This window comes from Panthera onca, chromosome A2 (genome assembly GCF_046562875.1).
Source record: "Panthera onca isolate mPanOnc1 chromosome A2, mPanOnc1 haplotype 2, whole genome shotgun sequence".
In the NCBI taxonomy this organism is placed as follows: domain Eukaryota; kingdom Metazoa; phylum Chordata; class Mammalia; order Carnivora; family Felidae; genus Panthera; species Panthera onca.
In genome coordinates this window covers 157,457,557-157,472,394 of record NC_138340.1, presented here as the reverse complement: position 1 = coordinate 157,472,394, position 14,838 = coordinate 157,457,557, and the positions used below count along the sequence as shown (strand labels likewise).

Genomic DNA, 14,838 nt, shown 5'->3' with positions numbered 1-14,838 from the left:
GGGTACTTTCCTCAGTTTGGAATGATTCTATCAGAGGTTTGCCCATGCATATTCTCAGATTGCAGTATGCGTATCTCCATACGTGTGAATTTGTACTGATGTCTCTTAGCTAGAATATATCTAGAATATGAGGATGGGAAGAAGGATAAGGTGAATGTCAGAAAAGCTTCCATCAGGTTTTCTCATGAGTTTTTGCCTTCAATATATAAATTATTTGTTAGCCTTGTGATCTTCACTGACAGCATAATCTTGAACAAAGTGAGAGAATGGCAGGCTGTTTGCAACAACTCTGGCCAGGTTTCAAATGGAGACCTTTGTCTTTTGACTCTTGTACCCACGATGTTCTATTCTGATTGTGCTATCTCATTATCAGGATGTTACCCCACCACCCCTCTTATACTCTATGTTATATTTACATTCTGTATCTATCTACCTACCTATCTATATTCCTACACTAATTTAAGGACTCTTGAGTCCTTATTACGTGCAGTGTGTTTTCTATATTATTCTATTCCATTATTTAGTAAGAATTTTGGTTAGGGGGTTCCTGGGTGGCTCAGTCAGTTCAGTGTCTGACTCTTAATTTCAGCTCAGGTCATGATCTCACAGTTTCACGACCCCACATCAGGCTCTGAGCACTGACCACATGGAGCCTGCTTGGGATTCTCTCTCTCTCCTTCTCTCTCCGCCCCTGCACCACTTGTGTTCTGTCTCTCTCAAAATAAATAGACTTAAAAATTTTTTTTTGAAATGTCAGTTGAATGATTTCATGGTGGATCGTAGCCTAGGACTTAAAAAGTACTGTCCCTATCCAAGGCTAGAGCAAGAGCCCTAACTATAGATTCGTATTCATAGTATTAGTAACATATTTTAAAGCTTCTTAACTCTATGTGAAAAGATAATTATTATTTATCATGAATCTTTCATTTTTTGTGGCTTAGTAAATTAAAAAAAAATCTTTCACCACACAGTGGGTGCTCTGAAGTTGGAATCATTGTAACTTTTAAGCCATTCCTCCTGTTTTCTTGCCTGTCTGACTCCATATCTTCAGTCCAGAATCCATCTGAATTTCACCAAAATAAGAATCCTAGAAAAACTCGTAATTGAGTTCCTACCAGTTCCCCATCCACTTTTCTGTTAAGTTAGTATTTGAAAGCTTTCATAAACAAAAGTGAGTAAACTTTTGTCCTGCTTTAAAGACAAAATCAGAATTCAGAACAGAAATTATTGAAGGATGATTTTATCTTAGTTCAAAAAATAAGAATCTCCTTGGAAGCTGGTTGTTTTATTAGAGCTGAACTTTAGGTCAGTGAATGTTTGAAATCAGAAATTGATTAACCATCTATTCAAGATGGGATTCCTGTGTTATGTGAGAAGTTGACCCAGAAGAATGCTAACGTCCCTTCCAACTATAGGATTCCTTGGCCCTAAATGTGTAGAAAAGTGTTAGCCATTTCCACTTTGACTTTCTTGCAATATTTGGAGTCAATGGAGATAACAATGCTGTTTCTAAAATTTCATATGATGAAGGCACACAATAAACCAGAGTAGGAGGGCCAATTTTCCTCCTACCTACAAGTAGCTAAAAGACAAAATATAAAATTCACAGATATTTACTAAACATACCATATGTCCTGCTACGTGTCTCAGCTGAGGGCATATAAGACAGTTCCTGTCTGCTGGTGTATCTAACCTGATTGGAATGACAGGACTGCTAAAAACATCCACAAAGATGGTAATTCTTATATTTAAATAACTCACCACAAGAAATTTCACCTTCAAAAAGAAAACCTTCAGGACACACTTCTTCTGTAACAAACTCATTTTTTGGTGCTTACTTAAGTTCTTACTTAAGTTCTTACTTACTTAAGTTCTTACTCCTTAAGTTCATGAGGCAATAGAAAGGTTTGCAAGAAAATCTCTCAAACAGCTGTTATAATTTAAACAAGAAACACGGGGTACCTGGGTGGCTCAGTCCGTTAGGCTTTGGACTTCTGATTTCAGCTCAGGTCATGATCTCGCAGTTCATGGGTTCTAGCCTCGCATCGGCTCTGTGTTGATAGCTCAGAGCCTGGAGCCTCCTTCAGATTCTGTGTCTCCTGCTCTCTGTCCCTCCTCTGCTGACGTTCTGTCTCTTTCTGTCTCTCAAAAATAATGAATAAATGTTAAAAAAAATTTTTTTAAATAAACAACACTACATGCAGGAGAGGAAATGATACATATTAGGTGTATCTAAATTATCCTATTAGCTAAGGCTATCAATAGCAGAAATTTGGCATTGACAGGCAATAGCAATTGTATTTTGAAATATGATTGCTCAGTACAGCCTGTTCGAAATTGTGTAGTGAACAAAGACTAGGTAATAAACTTGGCTCAGATTCACAGCTAAAAATGAGATGACAAACTCAATAGAAGTTGGGTGAAGTGAAAGCACCCCAAAAAAGTAAATGGCATCTGTAAGTTAATGCTGAAATTCGTTTCTTCCCATGATCTCTTGCAAGAGAAAAACTTCTCCACAGGGGCAAAGGAATCTCTTTCAGAAGAGAGGATTTAATCTCTGCTCAGCTCACCCACCTCTCAAGATGCTTCTGAGTGTTCGGTGTAGGGAGAGATGAACACCTGTCCGTCACACCGCTGTCTGCTGCTCCCGGGGAAGGGGGGGTCTCGCTGTACTTACCTCTGGTTTCTCTAGAAGGATGTTCTTGACAAAATACTGCTGTTGCGGATTTCTTCACTCATTGTGGAGCCCGTGATCCTAAATGTGAGACGCATTAGAATGCCTTCCAGGCTCCTTCATACATCACAATTACTACAAGCTTGTTTTATTTCGGTTTCAAAAACTCCAATGCCCCCCCTCCCCCGCCACATCCTTAAACCGCCAAATAGATTAAGTGGTATTTAGGACAGATGAAACTCATATTTTCCCCATGCTCGCTGGTGTTGGCTAAGTTTTATACCACACCTGATCTGATGGACCATGCATCCTTTTTTTTTTTTTTTTCATCAAATCACCACAAGGAATACAATTTATAAAGTAAGACCAGGTAGCAGGACCTATAGAAGCTATGAGGAACATGTTAAGGAGTTGGAAATAGGATAAGGTATCCCAATGGGACTTGTTAAGTCCTGTTTTGTAGGATTTACCTGGAGTGCAGAAAGGGAAGGAAAACTCTCAGCAGGAAACAATCTCTATTTTTTAATTTCCAGAGATTCTGAGCTCAAGGGGACTGGAAAACCAAGGTCCCCCTAGGTCTTCCCTAGGTAGCCACCATTTTCTCTCTTCTTAAAATGGAAATTAACTGACCGCATCTTATAATTCTGGGGAATACAAGAGTCAATTTAATAGTGACTTTGTAATTTAAATTTATTTTGTTCTTTTATCTGAATCAACTCTTATACACAAATATAAACAGGGTAAAATATAATTCCTAAGTTAAAGTTATTTTAATGTACATGCCAACTAAGAAAATTATCAACAGACTGATTATTTTTTAACCTGAGAGCACTGACCTGCCATAGATCTGAAATGGGCTTCTCTCCATCACACCTGTTCAGGGAGAGGCTTACTGGTGACCAGCATCCAGCTTGCACCCTGACATGCTGGAAAGATGCTACCCCTCCTACTGATAATATCCAAGGGCATCTGGTGCCTAGAGAGAAACACTCATCATTACCTGTATTTTGTTCCAATTTATTAAACATACAAAATTACTACTTTTCCTCCTTTTTTAAATCTACTAGCATAGAAGGGTCCTATTTTTCTCAAAAAAAAATGTTTTTGCCTTAAGTTCTTTTTATATGAAAAATATCTTTTGTTTGATACTGAATATACAGTTTGGTTTACTGATTATTTAAGATTTTTTGTATTTATTTTACCTTTTGAGATTTATTCAATAAATTACTTTTCTTCTACTATCCTTTGGCAGTTTTGCTGCCAATGTCATATTAGCCTTGTAAAATGAACTAGACACTTGTCCCTCTTTTTCTGTTCTCAAAAAGGTTTTATATGATCTGCAAATTAGCCATTTCTTGAAGATGGGTAAAATTTGCCTTTAAAACCATATGACTCAATGTTCTCTGATTGTAGGATAATTTTGGTCATCAATTTTTTTGAAGATTTCCTGTCTAGATTTTCTATTTCTACATAAGGAAGTTTTAGTGATATTTCTAATCTTAAATTTTATTGTAATAAATTTTGTTCATAGAGTTGTCTTTTCAATCTCTACTTTTTGGTTATATAACTTATTATTCCCAACATTGTATATATAGACCTTTTCTCTTTTGTTCCTCTCATCAGTCTTATCTGTTTTAGTGGTGTTTGTTTGTAAAAGGAATCAGGTTTAGGGGCCCTGGTGGCTCAATCGGTGGGTGGAGCATTCAACTCTTGACTTCAGCTCAGGTCATTACCACACAGGGTTTGTGGGGTCGAGCCCTGCCTCAGGCTCCATGCTGACAGCTCGGAGCCTGCTTGGGATTCTCTCTCTCCCTCTTTTTCTGCTCCTCCCAACTCATGCTCACACTCTCTCTCTCTCTCTCAAAATAAATAAATAAACTTAAAAAAAAGAATTAGGTTATATTTTAATGATCTTCATACTCCATTTTTATCAATAAAGTTTGTTGTTATATAAATTACATCCTATAATTCTTGATCATCTTCCTGGGTTGAATATTTAACTTACTTTTTGCGTCCTATTTTTTTAATAAATGTAATCTGAGGTATAAATTTGCTTTTCTTCTACCATTTGAGCTGTACATCTCAAGTGTGATATTCAGAACTTTCATCATTATTAACTTCATTTTTAAAACACAAAGGGGATACTTTGGTGGCTCAATTGGTTGAATGTTAGACTCTTGATTTTGGCTCAGATCATGATGCCAGGGTCTTTGGATCCCAGGGTCTTTGTTTTTCAAAGCCTGTATTTCTAGTTTTTTTTGGGATTATCAATTTGTTTCTGAGAACATTTGCTAAATCCTTTACTAACAAGTTGAATTTACAAATCTTTTCATTATAATTCTTGGGGGGTTTTCCCCCTAATTCTACACTGTAGCTATGTCATCACATACATACATATTTATGATTGTAACACTGTCTTGATAGCTTCTTACCTGTATTTGTATATTATAACCCTCTGTATGCTAATGAATGCTTTCTGCCTTATATAAACATGAATGCAAATTTATTTTTTATTTATAGGTAAATAAACTATTTATAAAATTAATCTATATTTAATAAACTATTAAAAATAAATAGTTCTATTAAAAAACTATCATTTGTATTGTTGCTTCCACTTATCACATATTTGTTCAGGGATATGCTCTTCAAGACCCTTATTCCCAGATTTTTTTGTGTGACTGTGTTTTAGTTGCTTTTGTAAACAATATATAAGCTATATTTTATGGGTTTAAAAATATCAATGTGAAAATAGGACGTAATCTATTTTCATTCAATGTAATTACTGAGATATTTAGACTGTCTACCATTTGTGTTTTTTCTTTAGCACTCTTCCTCTTGGCTTTCATGTTTCTCTTCTTTTGCTTTCTAAAGAGATACTTTAACATTGTCTGACCTGGTGCCCACTCTTTTTTTACTTCATCATTTTGCCTTCACTTAGTGAACAAAATTCCTAAAAGTCTTGGTCATTTTCATTCAGAGTATAGGTAATACACACATACCTATAATAACTGGATCACCTTGAAACACATCAGGCAATTTTAGAAATATTTTACAGTAATTTTCTGTTCTTCAACTCTCATACCTGCCTAGATATTTGATGTCATCACTCATAGTGATGTCCCAAATTCAGAGTGTTTTATAAACCTCTCTTTGAATCCGATGGGAATCCCATAGGAACAGAAAAATCATATAGATTATTTCAATAGAGAATTTAATGTAATAAAATGGTTATAGCAAAAAGGAGCAGAGAGAATTTAACATAACAAAATGGTGACAGGAAAAATGGAGCTCTGTGATAAACAGGCAGGAGCTGTGTGGGGCAGCCGCCATCTCTAGGGCAGAGGTCGGTGTAGTTAAAATCTAGAAGGTCAGAGGAATCAGGGTCCAGACTACCGAGGAGGGGAGGTGGCCCCCCAGCTTGCACAGTTGTTTTCCAGGGGGTTGGGGGGAGGAGGAAGACTCACTTTGGGGAAGTCAGAAAACAAAGGCTGCAGTGACAGACATCAGCTGCCACTGGCAAGCTAAAGAGAGATTGAGCCAACCTGACAAGACCAGCAAGCAAACAGGAAGGAGCAAGTCCCTTTCCCCCTGGTCTAGGCTCCCAGTGTCCCTTAGAGCTCCCTACCCACACAGCACAAGCAACTGTAGGCCACTGAAATCAACAATCCAAATGCCCCAATGTGGTTAATCTAAACTGTAAGCTTGGGTACAATATGCTGGGGTTTTCAGATTTATCATTGAAGAACAAGCTTCTACATCATTCCTACTGAGAACTAATTAAGGGAGAGACACAACGAGGATGTGACTTGGATGTGGTACCAAATAGATTTGTTAACTCCTTACCCAGAACTGAACCCACCGCCTTGTCATAAGAAACACTATCAAACAACAGGCCTTCCTGACAAGACCCAGCCCTCATGCAACTTAAAGCACAGAGGGGCAGAGAATGTGTGCTTCGTGTTGATGGCTGACACTCAGTGGGAGGAGAGAGAAAGATGGGCAGCCAGGCACGCAGAGTTGCATCTCACAAACAACAACCTGGAAGACTATTTTAAGTGTAATTCGCTCCGTGTGGATTCCTCCAAGGAAAAGGTAGTTACTCCATGCTTACTTCCTTCATACACCATGCCCAACACAAACAACCCAATACTCAAAAAAAGTACTGCATTGTCGTTTCTGGACTAGCGCTTTTTTTTTTTTTTCAGGTCTTGCTAAGTACCTGTTTATTTGCACTCAATACATTTGGGAAAGTCTGCTACCTAGCCCGGGTCACTGTGACCACAGAACAACAGATGAAAAAGATAAAGCACTGAACAGCAAGAAAAATTCATCCCACCCTCGTGAGGATTTCAGTGAACCAGTAAGAAATTGAAGATAAATAAAATAAACAGATACAGCCTTCATCTTTTACGAATTACTTCCTCCTCAAATTTCCCCCATATATACACTTTGGAGTGTTTATATATATATATATTCAGTCAAGAAATGGTAGCATCAGTACATTTGAAACACCTCTGAATAAAGAATAAAGCTAAAGCAATTCTGCATACATTTCATTGTGGTATAAGAACGATATTACACTATGGTGATGAGGGAGAGGCTCTGATAGCACCCCTCTGCTTTCTACATAAGAAAAAGAAAACAAATCTAACATCACTTTTTAAAAAATTCTACAAGCCACATGCCAAAAATATATGTTTTTTAAACACGACTGCTTATCATGTAATTAATATACAAATGTTACATGAACTGGAAATAAAGACTTAAAAAGGTTAACAGCTAAAAAAAAAAAAAATCAGGTAAACTGGTGCAGCCACTCTGGGAAACAGTATGGAGATTTCGCAAAAAGTGAAAAATAGAACTACCCTATGACCCAGCTATTGCACTACTAGATATTTATCCAAAGGACATAAAAATACTGATTTGAAGGGGCACAGGCACCCCAATGTTTATAGCAGTGCTATCAACAATAGCCAAATTATGGAAAGAGCCCAAATGTCCATCGACCAATGAATGGATAAAGAAGATGTATATAAAAAAAAAAAAAAAGAAGATGTATATACAATGGAATATGACTCAGACATAAAAAAGAATGAAATTTTGCCATTTGCAACGACGTGGTTGGAACTAGAGTGTATTATTCTAAGTGAAATAAGTCAGTCAGAGAAAGACAAATACCATATGATCTTACTCATATGTGGAATTTAAGAAACAAAACAGATGAACATAGGGAAGGAAAACTAAAGTAAGATAAAAACAGAGAGGGAGGCAAACCATAAGAGACTTTTAACTATAGAGAACAAACTGAGGGTTGCTAGAGGGGAAGTGGGTGGGGGGTGGGCTATATGGGTGATGGGCATTAAGGAGAGCACTTGTTGGGATGAGCCCTGGTGTTGTATGTAAGTGATGAATCACTAAATTCTACTCCAGAAACCAATGCTACCCTATATGTTAACTAACTTGAATTAATTAATTTATTAATTAATTTATTTATATTTTTTAACTAACTTGAATTTAAATAAAATCTTGGAAGAGGGGTGCTTGGGTGGCTCAGTCGATTAAGCCTCTGACTTCTGATTTTGGTTCAGGTCATGATCTCATGCTTTGTGGGAGAGCCCCACATCGAGCTCTGTGCTGACAACACAGAGCCTGCTTATGATTCTTTCTCTCTCTCTCTCTGCCCCTTCCCCACTTATGCTCTCTCTCAAAATAAATAAATAATCTTAAATAAGTAAATAAATAAAGAAAATCTTGGAAGAAAAAAATAAAGTCCTATAACTCAAATACTGAAACAATTAATGGTAATCTCCCATACACTCAGGAATTTTCTGTTATCTGTTAACAAAATATGGTTTTGCTTTTATTTTCTCCTTTTGAGTCAGAGCTACTCTTTAGACCTGCTGGAGGACATCTCTTCATTATTCATCTACACTAGTTATGTAGGGAGAAGCTTGGCCTTTCTCATCTATTTTTTTCTCAAGTATTTTTGAACTCACATAAAAATGAATGCAATCCCCTGAGTTTTCTATTGGGTCCTTGTAGAAACATTCTGAATTCATACTTATGGATTATGTTTTGTGTGAGACACATTATCCTATATTTACCTCTTCCTCTTTCTTCTTTTGGTTTAACCTTAATTTAAGGTATACATATTTTAGTGACTATAGTAATTTTCTAGGTATAGTTAAAACATTATTTTTATAAAAAATATTGCTTGTTTTTCTTCTTTCTACCTTTAAAATACGTCATGCAGTAACTCCATAGTGCTTATTGTTACATTTGGAACCAATATTTTTTTATTCAAATTATTCTTTTTTGGAGGAGAAGGAAGCAAAGCAAGTTTTTTTTTGGGGGGGGGGAGCAGAGCAAGCATAACAGGACAGAACAAGCAATGTCCTGATACTCTGGATATATGGAGACTAAGATAATGGCTAGAGACAAAATGTTTTGCCCAAATGCACTAGCAGGCAGAATAGTCAAGGAAGAGAATAGTCAGCAACCAGGCTTTTTGAGAAGCAAGAGGAAAATAGTGCATTAGGGGAGAAATGGAAGACAAAGCTTTCCCTGTGCATCTTAATTTCATGCAAGAAGAAAAAGGGAGACTGATAATGATACACGAGAGGATGTGGAAAAAATAGAAAGACCTACAGAAAGTGGAAATAATGTACAATCACATATATCACACACCTGAATGGCATGTGATATCCCAGAGTAGAGAGGAAGAGAATTCAAAAGACGCCACACTGAGCGTGTTAAAGAAATCCCTGTTGTCACACTCTGTTGGCCACGTAGGTCCCAAACTTGTGGATACAAGGAAACAAATTGCTCTTCCTTATCATTCTGACCACTCGGGTCTAGAATAAGTGATTAATATCACTTAGAGCATAATATCACTTAGAATTTTGTTGAGGTTCCTACAAATCTTTATCAGACTTTGTCATGCTAGTGGTTCTAAATGTGAGTTTACAACATCATGTTAAGCTGCTGGCCTCCCTTGGAAGAAATCCCTCCAAGAGTTTGTTGCTTCTGTGACATTTTATGCCAACCTCCTAATGGTCAATTGTTACCTACATCCGGCTTTGTAACCTGAACACTGGACAAGGCAACTCTCCCTAATAACTGAGTCTCATATTTATTCTAAACACAAACTCTTTTAAAGTAAATGGAGCATAATTAAATAAAATGAAACAAAGATCCTGATATTTCTCTGCCTCTCATATACATATAAAAAACCCATAAAATTAAACTTTGCTTTTCACAGGAATAGACTCCTCAGGCTCTGATGCACATAATTTTTCAGAACTAATGTCATCCTGCTTAGACTTTAAGTTCCAGATGAGGGTGTTGGCTCTACCCACAGTCCTCACTGTATTTCCTAGGAGGGGACTGCTTAACAAGGTCACTATTTATTCTGTCTTGCTAGAGGTGTACTATTATACAGAATCGATCATGGCATTATTAGCATATACTTACAGCAATAAAGGAGATGGAAATCTTAGATGAACTTAAGGGGAGATGTCAGAGAAAAAAAGCCTCAAAAGAAAAGAAACTGGATCTTAGGTAGCTCTGGGGATTGGCCATAGGAGTCCATGGCTCTCTGCTCCAGTGTTTCATCACTACACAATTCTCGTATGGCCTGTACTTTGTGATTTTCCACTTACACCTTGTGGTCTGGAAGTACCCCATGCTTAGGGACAGAATCTGATCAATATATAGTTTTAATATTGAAAATCTTATACACGAGATTTTTGTAAGGCATTTGTATTATCATCACCCCAAATGTCATAGAAAACAACTCTTCCACCGTCAAGACCATCTCTGGCATCCCTCACATTGATCTCTCCAACCACAGCACTCTCTTCAGGGCGCCCTTGACATCGGTGTTCCTCAGGCTGTAGATCAGCGGGTTCAGCATAGGGTTGAAAAGGCTGTAAAACAAGGAAAGGATCTTCTGCTGCTCCTCAGGGTGGCGGGATTTGGGGGCCATGTACATGACAATGGCGCTTCCAAAGAAGAGCCCCACCACGCAGAGGTGGGAGGAGCAGGTGGAGAAGGCCTTTCTGCGGCCCTCCCCGGACTGGATCCTCAGGATGGCGAACAGGATGCACGTGTAGGACACCAGCACCAGGCAGAGGGGCCCGACTAAGATAAACACAGAAGCAGCAAAGATGACAACTTGGTTGAGCCAGGTGTCAGCGCAGGCCAGCTTGAGGACAGACAGGATCTCACAGAAGAAGTGGTTGATTTCATGAGGCCCGCAGAAGGGCAGCCTCAGGATGAGAACCACATGGACCAGGGCCAGCAGGGAGCCACATGCCCAGGAAATGATAGCCTGAACCATGCATACTCTCCAGTTCATGATGACAGTGTAACGTAGGGGGTGGCAAATCGCCACATATCGATCATAAGACATCATTACTAAGATGAGACACTCAGTGTGAGCAAAAGCCATGTATAAAAAGGTCTGCATTATGCATGGGACAAAGGAGATCGTTTTTTCCTTGTTCAGAAGGTTCGCCAGCATCTTTGGGACATTATTTGAGGCATAGGCTATGTCAACAACAGCCAGGTGGGAGAGGAAGAAGTACATGGGGGTGTGCAGTCGGGAATCCAGCCAGATGAGCCCCAGGATGGTGCTGTTCCCCAGCAGGGTGAAGGCATAGAACAGGGAGAAGAGCCCGAAGAGGAACACCTGAGTCAGTGGGCTGAGTGGGAATCCCAGGAGAATGAATTCTGTGACCCATGTTTGATTTTCTGTCATTCCCTGACAACAGTATCTGTATCAGTCACTGCTGCTGAGGAACAAACTCTGATCTGGGTTACTTATTTAACAGAAAGAGGGGTTTTAACGTATTTACTGTCTGTTCGCTCAGCTGGCAATCCTTTCCAGAGCCATTATGTCAACTCCTTTAATCCACTGTAAAGCAGAAAGAAAAATCTATTCAGGTAAGTAGTGCAAGTGAGCACAGGATTTCATGCACCATTTGGACTTTTACACAATTTTATTTAACTTTGATCGCAAGCTCTATGTTTTTACTATTATGATGGCAGCCACAGAATAATGTGTTTTCCAGAATGACTGTTTCATTTGGGAAGTCCCATAGCCATAGTCTCGTATACTTTTACTTTCTAATTGATTTAGATTTCCAATTTTGTTCCCACTTCCTTTTTATCATTTGGTTTGAGCTGATTTTATAACTTGTGCAGAGTATACTGCACATAGCAGGTGCTCAATCAATGATAGAGTAAATAGGGGCTCCTGGGTGGCTCAGTTGGTTAAGCATCTGACTCTTGATTTCAGCTCAGATCACGATCTCACAGTGGTGAGGTCAAGTCCCACCTGCTTGGGATTCTCTTTCTCCTCTCCCTCTGCCCCTCCTCTGCTAGTGTACTTTGTCTCCCTCCCTCTCTCAAAAAAATAAAAATAAAAAATAGAGTAAATAAATAAATGAATTAGGGAATAAGATTTATAAATGTCACTTCAAGGAGGTCTGTTTCCCGCTGTGTTCACTAGTTTTGGGGCTTTAGCAAATGAAGTCGTCCCTAAGTTTTTTACTTTCTGAAGCTACACAGGAAAATCTGACTGTTTCCCTTTTGAGCATGAGCAGAGCAACATCACTAATCTGGCCAGCATTCATAGAAGTAATTTATCTTATAGGGTCAGGGCAAGTGGATATCATGTGAAGACTTAACAGTGTAATACCTCTACTGCTGCCCCACCCTACCCTCTTGCAGGACTGCTTCCCTGGTTCTGCATAGATCCTACACCCCACTGCATTTGGACAGTTCCTAATACAGCACCCATTTGTTGCATGTATGGATGAATGAATGCATGGTTGGATGGATGGGTGGATGGTTGGAAGACAGGCATTACGCTTGGAATGACATCCAAAGTGCCTATCCTGGGATTTAATCAAGACTTTGTCTCTTTCATTTTCTCTGGCTGCCATTCCACCAACCATATGACCACAGGGATGACAGAAAGGGAAATCCTGAAATGTTCCATATACACCTATTAAATGACAATTCATGATACACATGATCATTCTCAATAGGCAGCTTATGATTCCAACTCTGAAAATTTCAGCCCTATCTTAAGACCAGAAAGTTGCCTGCCCTTAAGTTGACCTTGTACCTCCTGTTCAAGACGCTAATTTCTGGAGTCCTTCCTTCCTCCAGACTCCAGCTTATTTCAACTACTGCACTTTGAAAAAAGCCCTTTACTCACTGTGGCACCAGCCCTTGTCTTATCTCAGAGATAGGATTAGATTTAGAGGAAATTGCACAGAAGTCGGCAGAGATTTTGAAGATCTGAGGACTTACCCCCTCCAACTGTCTCTGAAAGAGGGACTTTCAGGTGCAGGCCTTGTCCCTGTTCCCTTGACACAGGCTGATGCAGGTCCTGGGGGCTTCTCACTGTGAACATCAGCAGTAAAGATTTTATAGCAAGCTCATCTTCACCCCAAACCACCCAGATTGTCCCTGAGTGTTCCTGGGGGAGATGAGACAAGGACACATAAGACACAGATACCGTCTCTACCAGAAGAACAAAAGTTGTTTGTCTCTCTGTCTCTATTTCTCTGGGCCCTGGGGATGGATGTTCAGAAGAAAAGGAGCTAGCAAGTGATGAGTTAATACCCAGTTGGATCCATACGCAGGAAACTTGTGTAGTAATAAGAATAAACATACTCCTGAGACCACACTGCAAATTATACCCCCTAAGTATTTGATGGTGATGGGTTCCTGGATCTCCATCTTGTCTCAGATGGATTTTGTGAAGCTTGTAGGAGGCAGAACATCACCTTTATGAGATAATAGCTTGAAAGTCAACATGAATTTTTTCTTCCCTCCTTAGATAATTATAAGATGGTTGTTGGTAGATCAGGAAAACTCTATCAACCTTCTCAACTATGCTGAGAAAGATGCTGAATCCTCTCCATATAGTACCTGAGATTTGATACGGGGTGTTGGAAGTAAGGGAAAACAGAAACCAGAGTAAAGCTGCTCTTGAAGAGGTTTCTGATAGAAGCCTCGGAGTTTGGAAGGTATCACATCTTTACTATGATATACTCATGAGTTCCATGAACCTTCTAATATAATAATGCCTTGGGCTGAGATATTGACTTTATATTCACATAATAAAACATAAACAGAGGATGTCTTGAAAATTTTTGATTGTCTCTCTTTTGTGGGTCAGTCCTGTGTGTGTATTTGCTCAATAGGCAAAGTTTTGGGGCGCCTGGGTGGCGCAGTCGGTTAAGCGTCCGACTTCAGCCAGGTCACGATCTCACGGTCCGTGAGTTCGAGCCCCGCGTCAGGCTCTGAGCCCCACGTCAGGCGCTGGGCTGATGGCTCGGAGCCTGGAGCCTGTTTCCGATTCTGTGTCTCCCTCTCTCTCTCTGCCCCTCCCCCGTTCATGCTCTGTCTCTCTCTGTCCCAAAAATAAATAAAAAACGTTGGAAAAAAAAATTAAAAAAAAAAAAAAAAAAAGGCAAAGTTTTGGAAAGAAACATCCAAAACTCATTTATCAGTTCACATTTGATTCTTTACTTGAAAGAGGAGAAATAGACTGTTAATGTGTGAACAATATGGTTCTCTGTTAACAAGGGAGGGAAGGAAGTATACCTATGGTTTTTGGCTTACATCCTAGTCAAGGATTCAAAGCATATGTATTTCTATGGGCAGAGTAAAAAAACTCAAGTAATAAGTGTCCTGAAATTTTGGAAGAGTGAAAAGTTTATAAGATATGTACAGTAGTTACAAAATTAACTGAAGCATTTAAGATAAATTTATTGACTACCTAAAACTGGAGAATTAAATACTTCCATGATAATTTTGAATTTCTATATAATATTCATAATTATCTACATGTAGATTCTTAATTTAAGTCATTCTTTTATTAATTTATAAAATTCATTCAGTTTATATTTACTGAGCCTCTGTTATATGTGGGCACAGTCCTAGACACTGGAGAAGCAAACATTAATGAGATACTGTCTTGATCTTCAAAGACCTTACAGTCTCTCTCAGAGTGAGCCATGCAAACAAACAATTTAGGGGCTATGATAGAAGTGTGCACAGTACACCATGGGACCAAAGTAGAATGTGTTACATTATTCTGAAAGGGAGTCAGTATAGGCTTGACAACAAATGAGATACTTAAG

The 14,838-nt window shown here is 38.7% G+C and overlaps 1 protein-coding gene across 1 annotated transcript; it reads right to left on the bottom strand.

Annotated features, from left to right (window-relative positions):
* Positions 1 to 10,440: 10,440 nt before the first annotated feature.
* Positions 10,441 to 11,498, bottom strand: LOC132675194 (olfactory receptor 2A5). Its single transcript, XM_060627613.3, has one exon. It carries the CDS (start codon positions 11,433 to 11,435, stop codon positions 10,503 to 10,505), a length of 933 nt encoding a protein of 310 aa, XP_060483596.3. The 5' UTR covers positions 11,436 to 11,498; the 3' UTR covers positions 10,441 to 10,502.
* Positions 11,499 to 14,838: the final 3,340 nt, after the last annotated feature.

Coding starts and splice junctions, on each gene's coding strand:
- LOC132675194 (XM_060627613.3), bottom strand. CDS start 11,435: ATGACAGAAAATCAAACATGGGTCACAGAATTCATTCTCCTGGGATTC.